The 13,655-nt window shown below is 57.0% G+C and overlaps 1 protein-coding gene across 1 annotated transcript in view; it reads left to right on the top strand.

The window, feature by feature from the left end:
• SND1 (staphylococcal nuclease and tudor domain containing 1) overlaps positions 1-8,772 on the top strand; it is a 67,641-nt gene extending 58,869 nt beyond the window's left edge. The window contains exons 17-24 of the mRNA XM_083365481.1: positions 3,304-3,492; positions 5,657-5,798; positions 6,040-6,163; positions 6,608-6,677; positions 7,428-7,541; positions 7,994-8,197; positions 8,299-8,343; positions 8,470-8,772. Of these exons, the coding sequence (XP_083221607.1) occupies positions 3,304-3,492; positions 5,657-5,798; positions 6,040-6,163; positions 6,608-6,677; positions 7,428-7,541; positions 7,994-8,197; positions 8,299-8,343; positions 8,470-8,535 (954 nt within the window). The 3' untranslated portion in view covers positions 8,536-8,772. The remainder of the gene's footprint in view (positions 1-3,303; positions 3,493-5,656; positions 5,799-6,039; positions 6,164-6,607; positions 6,678-7,427; positions 7,542-7,993; positions 8,198-8,298; positions 8,344-8,469) is intronic.
• Positions 8,773-13,655: the final 4,883 nt, after the last annotated feature.

The raw sequence follows: 13,655 nt of genomic DNA, 5'->3' as shown, positions 1-13,655 counted from the left end.
ATGCCCACCTCCTTCCCGGGGGGGGGGTTTCCTGCGTTGGCTCGCTGGCCTGGAGGGTCACCCGGAGGGTTCTGCCAGCGTGTCTCCTGCCCAGCAGCCCTTCCTCTGGCTGGCTTGCCTGGCCTGCTTCCGCTCTTGCCGCCTGAGTGAGCCGCAGGGCACCCGAGTGTGGTTAATCCGGTCTGCTTTCTGAACTCGGACGCTTCCTTCCTGGGGGTGGGAGGGGTGCCGCCTTGCTGCTCAACCTTGGCAGGGATCCCGGGGCTCCTCCTGTGATGGCCTCGGGGGCTGCGCAGTGTCCCTGTTTCTTCCGTTGTTCGGCTGGCACCGCCCGGTCACTGCAACTTTGCCCTTGGCAGGGCCCCAGGCTCCCAGGAGGGGCAGCGGAGAAGCCCAGCTGGAGGCCTTGCTGGGCCTGGCACCGGGGCTCTCCTGCCCACCCGGCCTCCCCTCTTTCCCTCCAAAGTGAAAGGCTGCCCCCCTCCTGGCACCTCAGCCTGCCTGGAGCAGAGCTGGAGGGCGCCAGGTGGGCCCGTGGTTTCATCTGAAGCGATTCTCCTGCAGGATTTCTTCCTCCAGATTCTCCCTGCCTTCTTTTTCCATCTTGGGTCTGGATGCTGCCGTCCACTAAGAAGCCACTTTTGCAGCCTGGGTGTTGGAACTCGGCCGTTCTTACCTTCTTCTTAAAATCTCCTGGTGGCAACCAGTAGCTGATGAAAAATGCCACTAGCATTTAAAGCCACAATTAAAAATACAGTATAAGCATCTATAAAGTCAGTCGGAAAGGTGAAACCAGGTTAATGCCAGGAAGTGTCAAGGTCTGACAGCTGCTCAGGGACAGCCCTGGAAGGCCCATTTCTTTGGGGCTCCTGCCCGGCTTCAGAGGGATACTATGGGGGGTCCCGAGGGTCATAGCCGATGACCCTCCCACTGCGCCCTGAATACTGCCTGTGCAAAACCATGCGGTATTTTGCAGCCTCTCTCTCTCTCTCTCGCAAAGCAGCAAAGCAGGGCGGCTCCACCTCAGGGTTGGTTTGGAAGGGTGCAGGATGGCTGAGCTGGCTGCTCTCCACCCTCAGGATCTGGCCCCTTCCTGACAGGCAGCCAGCTGGGCGGTCTGGGCAGGCGCCAGCCCTGGTGCCAGGTGAACAGAGAAGGACGGGCCAGTGCTCTGGGCCCTGTGGAGGCCCTTGTCTGCCATTGAGCTGGCTGTCAAGGTGGGGCAGTGGGTGAGGGGCACCAGTCTCTCCAGAGGAAGCTGTCGGCCGAGGCATCAGCGCATGGCAGCTGGGCAAGGGTTGGGCATGGGCGATGAAGCCTCTCTGGAGTCCAGCCAATACTTCTTCCCCATTGAAAGGCATTTGAGAGACACCAAAGGATGGCCATCAACTATTAGAAGTTGGGCAAATTTATGGGCAGCTGTAGGAATCCCTGCCCATTGAGGTGGTGTAAGTTGGCCATGGCGAGCAGCCCCTTCCCTTGGGTGGACCCTTCTCCTCCAAGCCCCTCAGCTGTTCCCCCCCCCCCTTGGCTGGTTGGCTCCAGGATTCTCCCCACAGGTGCTGGGCCATCAGCCCAGCCCTTCTTCCGCTGGTGGAGGGGTGGAGAGAGCCAAAGGGCCAAGCACCTGCATTAGCCTGTATCTTTGCGGGGGGGCCCACAAGGAAGGCCCCAGCTTTAAGCTCCCTCGGGCAGCGCTCCCGTCATCCCCACAGCTGCCTGCCCTGAGTCTGATTGGCAGCCTTCACCCTTTCCTGTCATCCCACCTGATGGCAGAAAGAACCTTTCATTGCCCCCAGCTGAGTGGCATCCATGAGGGCTGGCAGAGAAGCCCTCGGGCCCACTTGTGCCAGGACAGCCACAGAAGTGGGCCCTTCGGACAGGCCCCCGAGACCCTCTTGCTGGGCTGGGGAAGCCAGGCTGGAGCCGGACTCCCCCACAAGTGGCCCTCGCAAGCCTCTCTCGGTGGGGACCGGGCCACTTGTGGATCGGCGTGGTGTGTCCGGCGGGTCTTGCAGCCCTGGGAGGGAGGCCGACCTGCGGGGGCGGCTGAGGGCTGTGGGGAGGCTGCGGGCAGGCACTTAGCCAGCTGCCTCCCTCCCGCGGAGCCCAGAGCAGCTGACGGAGGGAGGGAGGTGGCTGTCCTGGGGCAAAGCCGTGGCAAGGCAGCCTTTGCCTCGTCCTGAAAGAGCTCTAAGCAGTCCTAGGCCCTGGCACAGTCTGGACAGTGTGTTTCTGTGTGGGGGGGGGGGGGGGCTCTGTTGTACTTTGCTGCTGCTGCTCAGCCACCAGGTTGCGAGTGTGTGTGTGTGTGTGTGTGTGTGTCTCCAGACCACAGGCAGAAATGGGCCGAGGGAAGGGAGGAGCCCAGATCGGAGGCCCCAGTGGAACCAGACAACTGCCTTGGCACGCATGGTTGGCATCCTGCTGGCTTCATTTCTCCCCGCGTTCTGCCCTGAAACGAACGAAGGGGCTCCAGGCTGGCTCTGGCCGTGGATGAGAAGCGGTGGGACAGCCTGCCCTGAGATGGGCTGTGGCGTGGTGCCCCCCTCCCACGAGTGGATTTGGGGGGTGGGCCAAAATGTCCTCTGAGCCACTTCCACCGTGTGTCTCCTATCCTGCCCTTCGGATGGGGGATGGGGTCTTTTGGACCCTCTGGGAGGGCCTTTGGCAGGGAGGGGAGTTTCACAAAGAAGAAAAGCTCTCGGCGGTCAGTGACGTTGATCCTTGGGGTGTTTGCCTTAAATTCCCAGCGGGGTTTCAGGGATCAGTGCCCTCGCCAAATGCCCCAGTTCCCGGTGCCGTCCGAGGCATTCTGCCTTCCTGGCCTCTTCCCCCGCTGCCCTCCCAAGGGACGCTGGTCCTAAATCCGGCCCCAGGATGACCAGCCGGCCTTGCTGACTTTGCCCCCCATTCGGCAGAAAGATAGGATTTGGGTTGGGAGACTGGAGCCCCGGATGCTCCCCCCGCCCCAGGACTAAGGGCAGGTGGGTCAATGGGCCCCTTTGGGAGGATGTGTGGGTCTTCCCAGCCCTGGAGCTTCCAGTAAAGTCAGGTGGGCTTGGAAGGACTCCGGGGGGGGGGGCAAGGGAGGCTCCCCTTGGCCTTCTTTAACACCAGGGCACTGGCTAGGTTGGCCAGAAGACCCCGGGCTAGGGGGTGGGTGGGGGTCTTGGGAATCTGCTCCCTCTGGAAGAGGAGGGGGGTGCCTCTGCGGGGCGGATGGCCTGGCTTGGGGAGACTGAGCCTTTGGGGAGCCTGCCCGCCCTCCCACAGCTGCCGGCCGCTTTCTACCCCCTGCAGGTGGACGTGGAAGTAGAGAGCATGGACAAGGCTGGGAACTTCATCGGGTGGCTGCACATCGAGGGCGTCAACCTCTCGGTGGCGCTGGTGGAGCAGGCCCTCTCCAAGGTGCACTTCACGGCCGAGCGCAGCAACTACTACAAGCCCCTGGTGGTGGCCGAGGCCGCCGCCAAGCAGAAGAAGGAGAAGGTACCAGCCGGGCACTGGGGGTGGGGGCAGCCTCCCAGCCGGGCTGCTACTCCTCAGAGCGGAAGGGGGGGTGGGGGGGGGCTTGGCATTGGTGTGCAGCAGCTCACTCCCTTTTCCAAGCTCTGCTGCTCCAAAAGGGGCTGGGGACCCCTCCTCGTGCCCCCCCCACTGCCTAGCATCCTTGGACACCCAGACAGGCAGTGGGGGCAGCACGGGCAGCCCTCCCCCGCCCAGCGGGCCCTAGGCACCGGATCCTTTGGCCACTGAGGCAGCCTCCTGGGCAGCCCGCCAGGAAGGGCCCAAGCCGTGGCCTTACCGAGAGGGAGGGGCGTCCGCCTTCCCCTGCATGCCTTCGTTTCGCCAGCTTATCCAACCCCTCCTTGCAAGCATCGGGTCAGTGTCCTGCTGCCCCCCCCCCTTGTAGGGGCCATCTTCCTGGCTTCCGGTCTGGACCCGCCAGGCGCCTCTCTCTTGCCCCTCCATGGCGCCTGCTCTGCTTCCACAGAGTTCGGATGGGCGGGCACAGGAAACGGAGCGCCTGAAGGTTGCATCTCTCCCCCCCCCAGGGGCCCCTGGAGACCTTGGAGGTCAGCAGGGGAAGGAGACCGGGGGGGGGGCAGTCAGGCCAGGCCCCCCTCTGGTTGCTCGGCAGAAGATGGAGGCGGAAGGAGCGGCTTTCACAGGTTGCAGGCGGGTGCCTGGCTTATTCCCCCCCCCAGGGCTTCAGGCACAGGCAAATTCCCTCCTGGGGGGGAGTCTTGAACTGGGGGCGGGGAGGGGGAGCCTGCGGGGGTTCGGTCTTTCTGCCTTATGGGATTGATCTACGGCCAGCGACTTAGGCGGCTTACTGTATTAAGCGTATCAAAGAGTACAAGTCAGTACTAAAAGCAATCGAATCACAAAATCTATAATTTCATTGCCATTCGAATAGTAAAGAGTGGCTGGAATTAAAGCAGCAATCAGAGGGACACCCCCCAGTTCACCCCAAAAGGCCTTCAGGAAGAGCCGTGTTCGGGGCCACCTTCGTCCCAGGGGACACGTCTTCCAGTGGGGAAGAGCTGCTAAAAGGCCCCAATAAAGGGGGGGGGCTCTATTGGGGGGGCAGGCGTGAGCTGCAGAGGAATAGCCCAGAGGCTCAGAACAGACCTGGGGGGGGCTTGTTGAGGGACGTGGCTGGACAGATGGTGTCCGGGGAGTGGCTGATGGGTTTCCAAGAAGGGGGGCTCTTGGCAAGGGATGAGCTGAGCCTCCAAAGAAATGGGAAGAAGGCTTAAAAGGCACCTGGGGTCGGTGCTGCGGGGGGCGGGGGGGCTTAACTGTAGGCAGTGGAGGAGGACCCACAGCTCATCCCTCTGAGGCCCCAAACGGGCCAAACCGGAAGAGGAGATCCAGCATCCGGTTTCTGAGCATTATGGATTACTTGGTAGAGGACAGCGTGAGTTGCTGGAGGAGCAAGTGGCCGTCGTGGTCCGAAGGGCCTTCGTGCACCTTCTGGGCCAGCTGTGCCTGTCCCTAGACCGTGTGTGTGTGTGTGTGTGTGTGAGAGAGAGAGAGAGAGAGTCCCTGTGCCCTCCCAATTGCATTCCTGCCATGCTTTGCACGTGGGGCTGCCCTTGAAGACCATTGGGAACCTAGAGCTGCTGCAGAAGGCCAGGTAGACGGACAGCCCCCATCAGCCATCAGGAGATGAATAGTGACGGGCAGCCAATGGAACAATCAGTGTTCAAAGGAGGGGGGGATGTTGGGGTGCGTCGGTCTTCTTCCGGCACTTGCGCTGTACGGGTCTAGGCTGCTTCCTACCTCCCTTCTGCACATTTGGGGGCTCTGAAGGGGAACAAGGCCCCCCACTGGGGAGAAGCCTCAATCGCCCGGGGGGGGCTGGTGTCCTCGAATGATCCTTGGGCAGTGGCGCTGCACCTAGGGGTCTGTGTGCCTTCTCGGGGGAGTCCACCTTCCCAGGCCCCCAATTCCCTTCCCCACACTGCCGGGACCACTGCTGCTCTTTGGCGGGGGGGGGGCACAGGTTGCCTCCCAAGCATGGGCCCTCCCCATCTGGAAGACTCGGCTCTGCAGCCTGGGCTAGCCTGGAGGGTGGGCTCGCTCCCCCCCAGGACAGGCTGTTGCATCACCCCACTGACCCCCTCCCCGCATCTCTGTTCCCCAGGTGTGGTCGCAGTACGAAGAGCCCCCCGTGGAAGACGTGGTGACCACAGCCGAGGAGAAGGAACGCACGGCCAACTACAAGCCCGTCTTTGTGACGGAGGTCACCGATGGCCTCCACTTCTACGTGCAGGATGTGGAGACGGGTGAGGGGCAGCTGGAGGGGGCTGGCCTTCTGCGACAGCCGGAGGCTCTGGGTGGGGAAGAGGGTCTCGGGGAGGGGGAGGGAGGGGACAAGCGGTCAGTGGGCGCCTGGGTCAGGTGAGCCTCAGAGGTCCACCGAGAAGCAGAGGTGGGCACAGTGGTCAGGGGATGATCGGGCTAGCTGGGGGGGAGGTGGTTGTCCATGTGGCTGGCCTGACTCACTCTTTGCCCCCCCCCCGGCAGGGACCCAGCTGGAGAAGTTGATGGAGAACATGCGGGCCGAGATTGCTGCCTGCCCCCCCGTGGAGGGGGCCTACACCCCCCGTCGTGGGGACTTCTGCATTGCCAAATTTGTGGATGGAGAATGGTATGCACAGGGACACCCCCCCAGGGTCACCCAGAGACCCCTTCCCCACCCAGAGTGAGAGGCGACCCTTCGGGCAAGCCTCCCTGCCGGGCCGGGCCAGCGCCAGGCCAACCCCTTCCTCATCAGGAGCCTTGGACCCACCGCAGGACCCGGCCCCCAGTGTCCTCCGAGCAGAGCTGTAGCCCTCCGACCTCCAGCTGGTCGCCAGAAGGAGGGGCTGGCCTGGGCCGCTCTGGACAGAGGTTGGGAAGCACAGCCGAGGGGGGGGGGGCTTGGGCTTCTTGAGGGGGCTGCTGGGAGGGAGGGTGGGAGGGTCTCTGCTCGCTGGGCCCGGAGGTTGGACGGCCACGGGTAAGGGAAGCAGAGAAGCAGGCAGAGGGGGCTGGCGGGCGATGCCCCTTCCTGCGGGGAGCTCACGCCCAGGTGCCCCTTCCTCCCTCCCAGGTATCGGGCGCGGGTGGAGAAGGTGGAGTCCCTGGCCAAAGTGCACGTCTTCTACATCGACTACGGCAACGTGAGTGGGGGGGTGCAGGGGAGGGTCTTGGGGGGTGCTGGGGAGGCCCCCCTTGATCTTAAGCAGGAAGCAGCTGCAGCAGCGCCAAGAAACGAAAGCAGCTGCTCAGGGCAGGGAAGGGTCTTGGGGAGCCAGAGAAACGGGGTGGGGAGGGGGTGTCGATGGGGCAGAAGAAGACCGGACGTCTCCTCTGGGAGGCAGCCGAGGATTCTGCAGCTGGGGGGCTCACTCCCTACAACCGCCCCCCCGGGCTAAGCTGGAGCAGAAAAGGGGCCCTGTAGGCTGAGGGGCCCGGGCGGGGGGCTGGGGCAGCAGACCCCCCCGAAGGGTCCCAGTTGGGAGGGAGGGGAGGAGGGGCGCTGGGAACCCTCTGTCTCCTTAGGGGGGGCCAGCCAAGGGGGCAGAGGCGCCTGTGCTAGAAGTCACAGGGGGTTAGGGGTTATGCCATTTTTGCTAGAGAAGCCCTGGAGTCATCTGACAGGCCCGGGGAAGAGGACCGAGTGGGTCTGGGGTCCCCTCGTTTCCCACCTGACTGGCTGGTTTTAGTCCTTGGAGAGAGCCCGTGGCCCCGCACAGCAGCCCCTCCCCATCGTTCAGCTTCTGCCTGCCAAGATTCGGGGGTGCCGCCTTCGGCTGCCCTCTTGGCTGCTTAGAACAGCTGCGGCCGTGGCCGGGAGTCTGGGGGAGTCCACAGGCCGCTGCAGCCACTAACCGCCTGCTTTCCTTCTCGCCCCCCCACCCCCCCTTCAGAAGGAGATCCTGCCGTCCACCCGCCTGGCCGCCCTGCCACAGGCCTTTGGCACCCGGGTCCTGCCCGCCCAGGCCACCGAATACAAGTTTGCCTTCATCCAGGTGCCTCAGGATGTAAGTCCAGGGCAGGTTTACAGGGGGGGAAAGGAGTGTCCCGTAGCCCCCCCCCACACCTGGGACGGCAGCTGAGCAGCAGAGAAGAGGTGGGGGATGGCAGGCAGCTGCACCCCCTTTTAACTTTTAAAAACTGATTTATGCTTTTAATTGCTTTTGCGTTTCTGTTTAGGACGCTGTTACTTTGTGCTGCTGCATTCTGATGCTAGTTTTCTGAGGGTGGGGGGGAGTTTTCCTTCGGGGCTCTGACAGTTCACTGGAAGCCAGCCTCTCCGTGGGGAGCACCGCCACAAAGGGGGGCTCGAGGGGCGCCTGTCCCCCCCTTCGGCAGACACGAGAGGGTGGCCCCCTTGGGTCTCCCCAAACCAGAGCGGCCTGCTCTGGGCCCCGTCTCTGGCCTGGCGCTCCCCGCCCCCTCCGCCCGCCTGACCGGAAGCCTCCTTCCCTCACAGGATGAGGCCCGAGCGGACGTGGTGGACAGTGCCGTGCGGGACATCCAGAATACGCAGTGCCTGCTGAACGTGGAGTACGCCGGGCCCGGCTGCAGCCATGTCACGCTGCAGTTTGCCGACTCCAAGGCCGACGTGGGGCTGGGGCTGGTCAAGACGGGGCTGGTCATGGTGGAGCCCCGGAAGGAGAAGCAGTTCCAGAAAGTGGTGAGCCCTGGGGGGGGCCTTCGGGGGGGCAGGGGGAAGGGAGGGGCCCTGGAAAATGGGGCTCGGGGGCAGCGGACTCTGAGGCAGCCTCTCTCTTGCAGATCACGGAATACCTGAATGCGCAGGAAGCTGCCAAGAGCGCCAGAGTAAGTGAGCCAGCGGTCTTCCCCTTATGTCCCTTCCCGGGAGGGGAGGGGGAAGCAAGCCCTGCCGGAGTGGGCAGGGGCTTCTTCCTGGGGGGGGGCTCATTCCACCGGCTTGTCTCCTTGCAGCTGAACCTGTGGCGTTACGGAGACTTTCGCGCTGATGACGCTGATGAATTTGGCTACAGCCGCTGAGACCCTCCACCCCCTGCCACAGCCTCTGCCCACAGCCGGAGCCTGAGGCCTGCAGGGGTGTGGGGAGGCGCTCTGACCTCCAGAGAGCAGGCCCTGCGAAGTGGGGGGGAGCCCTCCCCCAAACCCCCCAGATGCTGTACTTGGCCTCTTTATGGGCAAGCAGGAAAAGTGATGTCTGTCAAGCTTTGGAAGCAAATAAAAGTAGTGAGAAGCTGGGCCAGGCGGTGTCTTTTTGGCTGCGGGGGGCCACTGGGCTGTAGCTTCCCTGCACACGCACAGACACACAACCCGATTGGGATTGCACCAGGTGGGGTGGGCCCATCTGGGGCTCGAGGACCCTTTGCACCTGTTGTGGGGGCCCTTAAATTATTTCTGTTTTATTTATTGATTTATATTTGACATTTCTGAACCTCCCATCTCCCTCAAAGCCTTGGTGGAGCAGTGGGCTAATGCCTCCTTAAGTAACCCCAGCTGCCTGCAATTAGTGCAGGTTCGAGTCCCACCAGGCTCAAGGTTGACTCAGCCTTCCATCCTTCCGAGGTAGGTAAAATGAGGACCCAGATTGTTGGGGGCAATTAAGCTGACTTTGTAATAATGCCGCTTGGGGCCCCCAAAAGCCCTAATTGGCCAGCATATACATAGAATGAAGGCTATTGCTAAGCACATTGGTTTGTGCTTAAATTGTAAGCCGCCCTGAGTCTTCGGAGAAGGGTGGGATATAAATGGAATTTTTTTTTAAAAAAAAAGAGGGACAGTGCACAAACCAGGGTTCATTTGATGAAAGGTTAGTGTGTTGTACAGACTCTTGCTCCCCCACCCCGAAGATGAGGCTGCCCCCCCTTCAGTCCAACAGGGGCTTCGGAAGAGACCCTTTGCCCTAGAGGCTCCGTGCTCTGGAGGGGGAGTGCTGTGTCTTTAATGAGGCAAGGGGGCCCATCAATCCATCTTCTCCATTCCACAATATAGCTCTGTTGCGACTGTTCTTTCAAATACACTGAGATCTTTGCCATTTCCACCAAGTTAGAAACTTTCAGAGTCTACTCTTCTATAGTCGGCAGTTCTTCCTTCTTCCAATATTGCGCTACTAAAAGTCTTGCTGCCGTAATTAGATTCAACATCAACTTAGAGTCTATAACAGTAGTATCTGTAATAATACCCAATAAAACAATTGCGGAGAAAACTTTATCCTTTTCTTAAATATCTTTTGCATATTCCACCAAATTTTAATCCAAAAAGCTTTAACCTTTTTACAAGTCCACCATATATGAAAATACGTTGCATCCTCACAACCACACCTCCAACACTTGGGCTGGCAATTCAGATACATACTTGCTAGATTTTTTAGGATCTAAATGCCATCTATAAAACATTTTATAAAAATTCTCTCTTAAATTTTGGGCCTGTGTAAATTTCTAACCCAGATCTTTTCCCAAGTATCCATTGTTATAACTTCTTGAAAATTCTGGGCCCACTTTATCATGCAGTCTTTGACAAGTTCCGTTTCTGAATCAATTTCTATCAATGCATTATATATCCTTTTTATATGTGCTTGACCTTGATCTCTAATTTGTTTTACCATATTTTCATCAATCATCGAAAAACCAGTTTTCTGGTCCTCTTTCCACCTAGCCTGTAATTGCCCATACTGAAACCAAGTTTGTACAATATTTTCTTCTTTTAAAATATTATATGGCTTTAATTGCCATACATTCCTTTCTAAACTTAAGATCTCCTTGTACGTAGTCTCATCATGTTTAAATCCCACATTTATATTTTCTATTGCATGTTTAGGTATTGTCCAAATGGGTATCTTATAATTTAAATTATTTATTTATTTTTATTTTTTATTTTAATTCCATTTATATCCCACCCTTCTCCGAAGACTCAGGGCGGCTTACAAGCTTAGCAATAGCCTTCATGCTATGTATATGCCTGCTTATTAGGGCTTTCACACACACCCCAAGCGGCATTATTACAAAGTCAGCTTAATTGCCCCCAACAATCTGGGTCCTCATTTTACCTACCTGGGAAGGATGGAAGGCTGAGTCAACCTTGAGCCTGGTGGGACTCGAACCTGCACTAATTGCAGGCAGCTGGTGTTACTTAAGGAGGCATTAGCCCACTGCTCCACCAAGGCTCTTTCATGTCTATACTTTTTCCAAACTCGCAACAGAGCATACCTTATAATATGAATCTTAAACACATTATCCACCTTCTTATCATACAATACATATGCATGCCAACCAAATAACAAGTCATAACCCTCATTCAATAATCTCCCTTGTGTTAAATTAAACCAGACACTTATCGATGACAAAGCAGCAGCCTCATAATATAATTTAAAATTAGGCATTTTAAGACCACCTCTTTCACGCGTATCTTGCATTATCTTAAATTTAACTCGTGGCTTTTTCCCTGCCCAAACAAATTTATTAATACCTTTTTGCCATTCCTCCAAATTTGAATCCTTTTTAAGTATAGGTATCATTTGAAATAAAAATAAAAATAAAATAAAAATAAAATAAAAATAAATAAAAATAAAAACATTCATTTTCACTGCTGCAATTCTTCCCAGTAATGATAATTGTAATTTTTTCCAACTATCTAGTTCTTTTTGTATTTTTCCCCATAAAATTTCATAATTATTCTTATATAACTTCACATTTGAGACTGACAGGTAAACCCCCAAGTATTTAACCTTTTTAACTATTTCAAATCCCGTTAGCTCTTCCAGAGCAACCTTTTGTTCTATAGTCATATTCTTAGACAGTATCTGGGGGTCTTGAGCCGGAGAGGGGATCTGCAGTCACGCTGCTCCCCAAACTGTTCCAAGGAGCCAACGGGAATCCAGGAGCGTCTGGGGTCAGACGGGCTAAGAAGCCGTCCTGAAAACTCTGGGCAGCTGCTGGCTCTCAGCCAGACGAGCCCCCTTTATGAGGAGGGGGGCTCAGCTCTTTGGCCCCACGTGAAGGGGTAGGAGCCCCTTTCTTCCGCCCTGGTGGGTCGGTTCCCATCCACTCCTTCTTGGGTGGGGGCCAACCGGTGCCCCTTCCTCCCTGGATGGGCAGCTGATAGGCTGCCTCCATCCCGGCTGCCACGTCTCGGGCGTAGAAATAACCGCAGCGAATGAACGGGGGGGGACCCTTTTGCAGCAGGGGCCACACAGGGACTGTTAGATGAGACCCTCTTACAGGGGCAGATGGAGCTTTTACCTCTTTCCACTCAGGCCTGGGGTGCCCCATTCGGCACTGGTTGTAGGCAGCAATTGTGGTGAGGTCACCTCCCCCAAGGGGCAGGGCTGGCATTTGGGATGAGGGGGACCCCTAACATGGCACCATTGGCCTTTCCCCCACCCTCCTCTGGGGAAAGGGTTGTGCAGCTGGAAGAGCTGGGCACTTTGCCACGAACGCCACAGCAGAGTCTCCACAGGGTTTCTGGGCCCCAGTGGGGGGAGGTGGTCCTGGCCACCCTGTGACTGAAGGGGGGGGTCTGCTCAGGTAAGGGCTGTCTTGAGTGGGAAGAGGAAGGCCTTACGCCACTCGTGGACTTGGGGCCGCCTCTGCAAGCCACAATGGTGCCAAAGCACCAAAATGGCACTCGGCCCCCCTTCTCCCCCCGGGAAGACAAGGAAGACCCTGCTCCACCCCAAGGCTGAGCCACTCGGCCGCCACTGGTCCTCAGCACCCGGGTGGCTTCTCATGAGGCAACTGGACTTCCTTGTTTTTCTTTGAAGAACTTTCATTGAAGAAGCTTCTTGGGATGAGAAGCAAAACGTCTTCAAAGAAAAACAAGTTGAATAGAATAGAGCTGGAAGGGACCTTGGAGGTCTTCTAGTCCAGCCCCCTGCTCAAACAGGAGAACCTATACCATCTCCGACAAGTGACTGTCTAGCGCCTCTTCTTAAAAATCACCAATGATGGAGTGCCCACGATTTCTGGAGGCAACTTCTGTTCCACTGGTTGATTGTCCTCACCGTCAGGAAGTTTCTCCTTAATTCCAGGTTGCTTCTCTCCTGGATGAGTTTCCAACCATTGTTTCTTGTCTTGCCCTCTGATGCTTTGGGGAATAATTTGAGCATCAGCTGCAATTCTCTGAATTTTTTCCAAACTCTGAACATCTTTTTTGGGATATGGTGACCAAAATTGGCTGCAGTATTCCAGGTGTGGCCTTACTAGGGCTTTATAAAGTACTAATACTTTGCATGATCTTGATTCTATGCCTCTGTTTATACAGCCCAGGATTGTATTAGCTTTTTTGGCAGCTGCTGCACACTGCTGACTCATGGTCAAGCGATCGTCCACTAGGGCTCCAAGGTCCCTCTCACGGTTACTGTTTTTAAGGAAGGTCTCGCCCAATCTGTACTTGTACCTTTGGTTTCTTCTGCCTAAATGTAAAATTTTGCTTTTCTCCGCATTGAAACTCATTTTGTTGGACAGGGCCCATTTTTCAAGTTTGTCAAGATCTTTTTGGATCCTTAGTTGGTCTTCTGGAGTGTTGGCTACTCCTGCCAGTTTGATGTCATCTGCAATTCCCTCATCTAAGTCCTCGGTGAAGACATTGAAGAGTCCTGGACGGAACCTTGTGGTCCTCCACTGCTTACTTCTCTTCACGTGGATGTGGTGCCGTTGAGGAGTACTCCCTGAGTACGGTTCGCCAGCCAGCTACAGATCCATCTGGTGGTAATGTTGTCTATTCCACCTTTCTTCTAGGTTACCAAGGAGTAGATTGCGGTCTACTTATCATACTGAAATCTAAGTATACCACATCCACAGCATTTCGCTGGTCATCTAGTTTAGTCACTTTTTCGAAGAATGAGATGAGATTGGTTTGGCACGATCTGTTTTTAACAAACCCGTGCTGGCTACTGGTTATGACTTTGTTTGCTTCTAGTTGTTCACAGATCTTTGTTTTGATTATCATTGGAAAAGCACCTTTGGGACCACCATGAGTTGGATGGCTGAGAATCTCCCTAGACACTCAGCACCTTGGCTTTGAAGGAGCTGCCGTCCATCTGTCCTGCATTCTCTTTCTCCGCACCCCACCACCCGTGGGGCCCCGAGGGGCTTCGGCCAGTGCAATTCTTCAGGGGTTGGCACACATCTGCCTCATGGTCAAGTGAG

This window comes from Vipera ursinii (assembly GCF_947247035.1).
Source record: "Vipera ursinii genome assembly, chromosome: 6".
NCBI classification, from domain to species: Eukaryota; Metazoa; Chordata; class Lepidosauria; order Squamata; family Viperidae; genus Vipera; species Vipera ursinii.
This window is presented reverse-complemented; position numbering and strand designations above follow the sequence as displayed.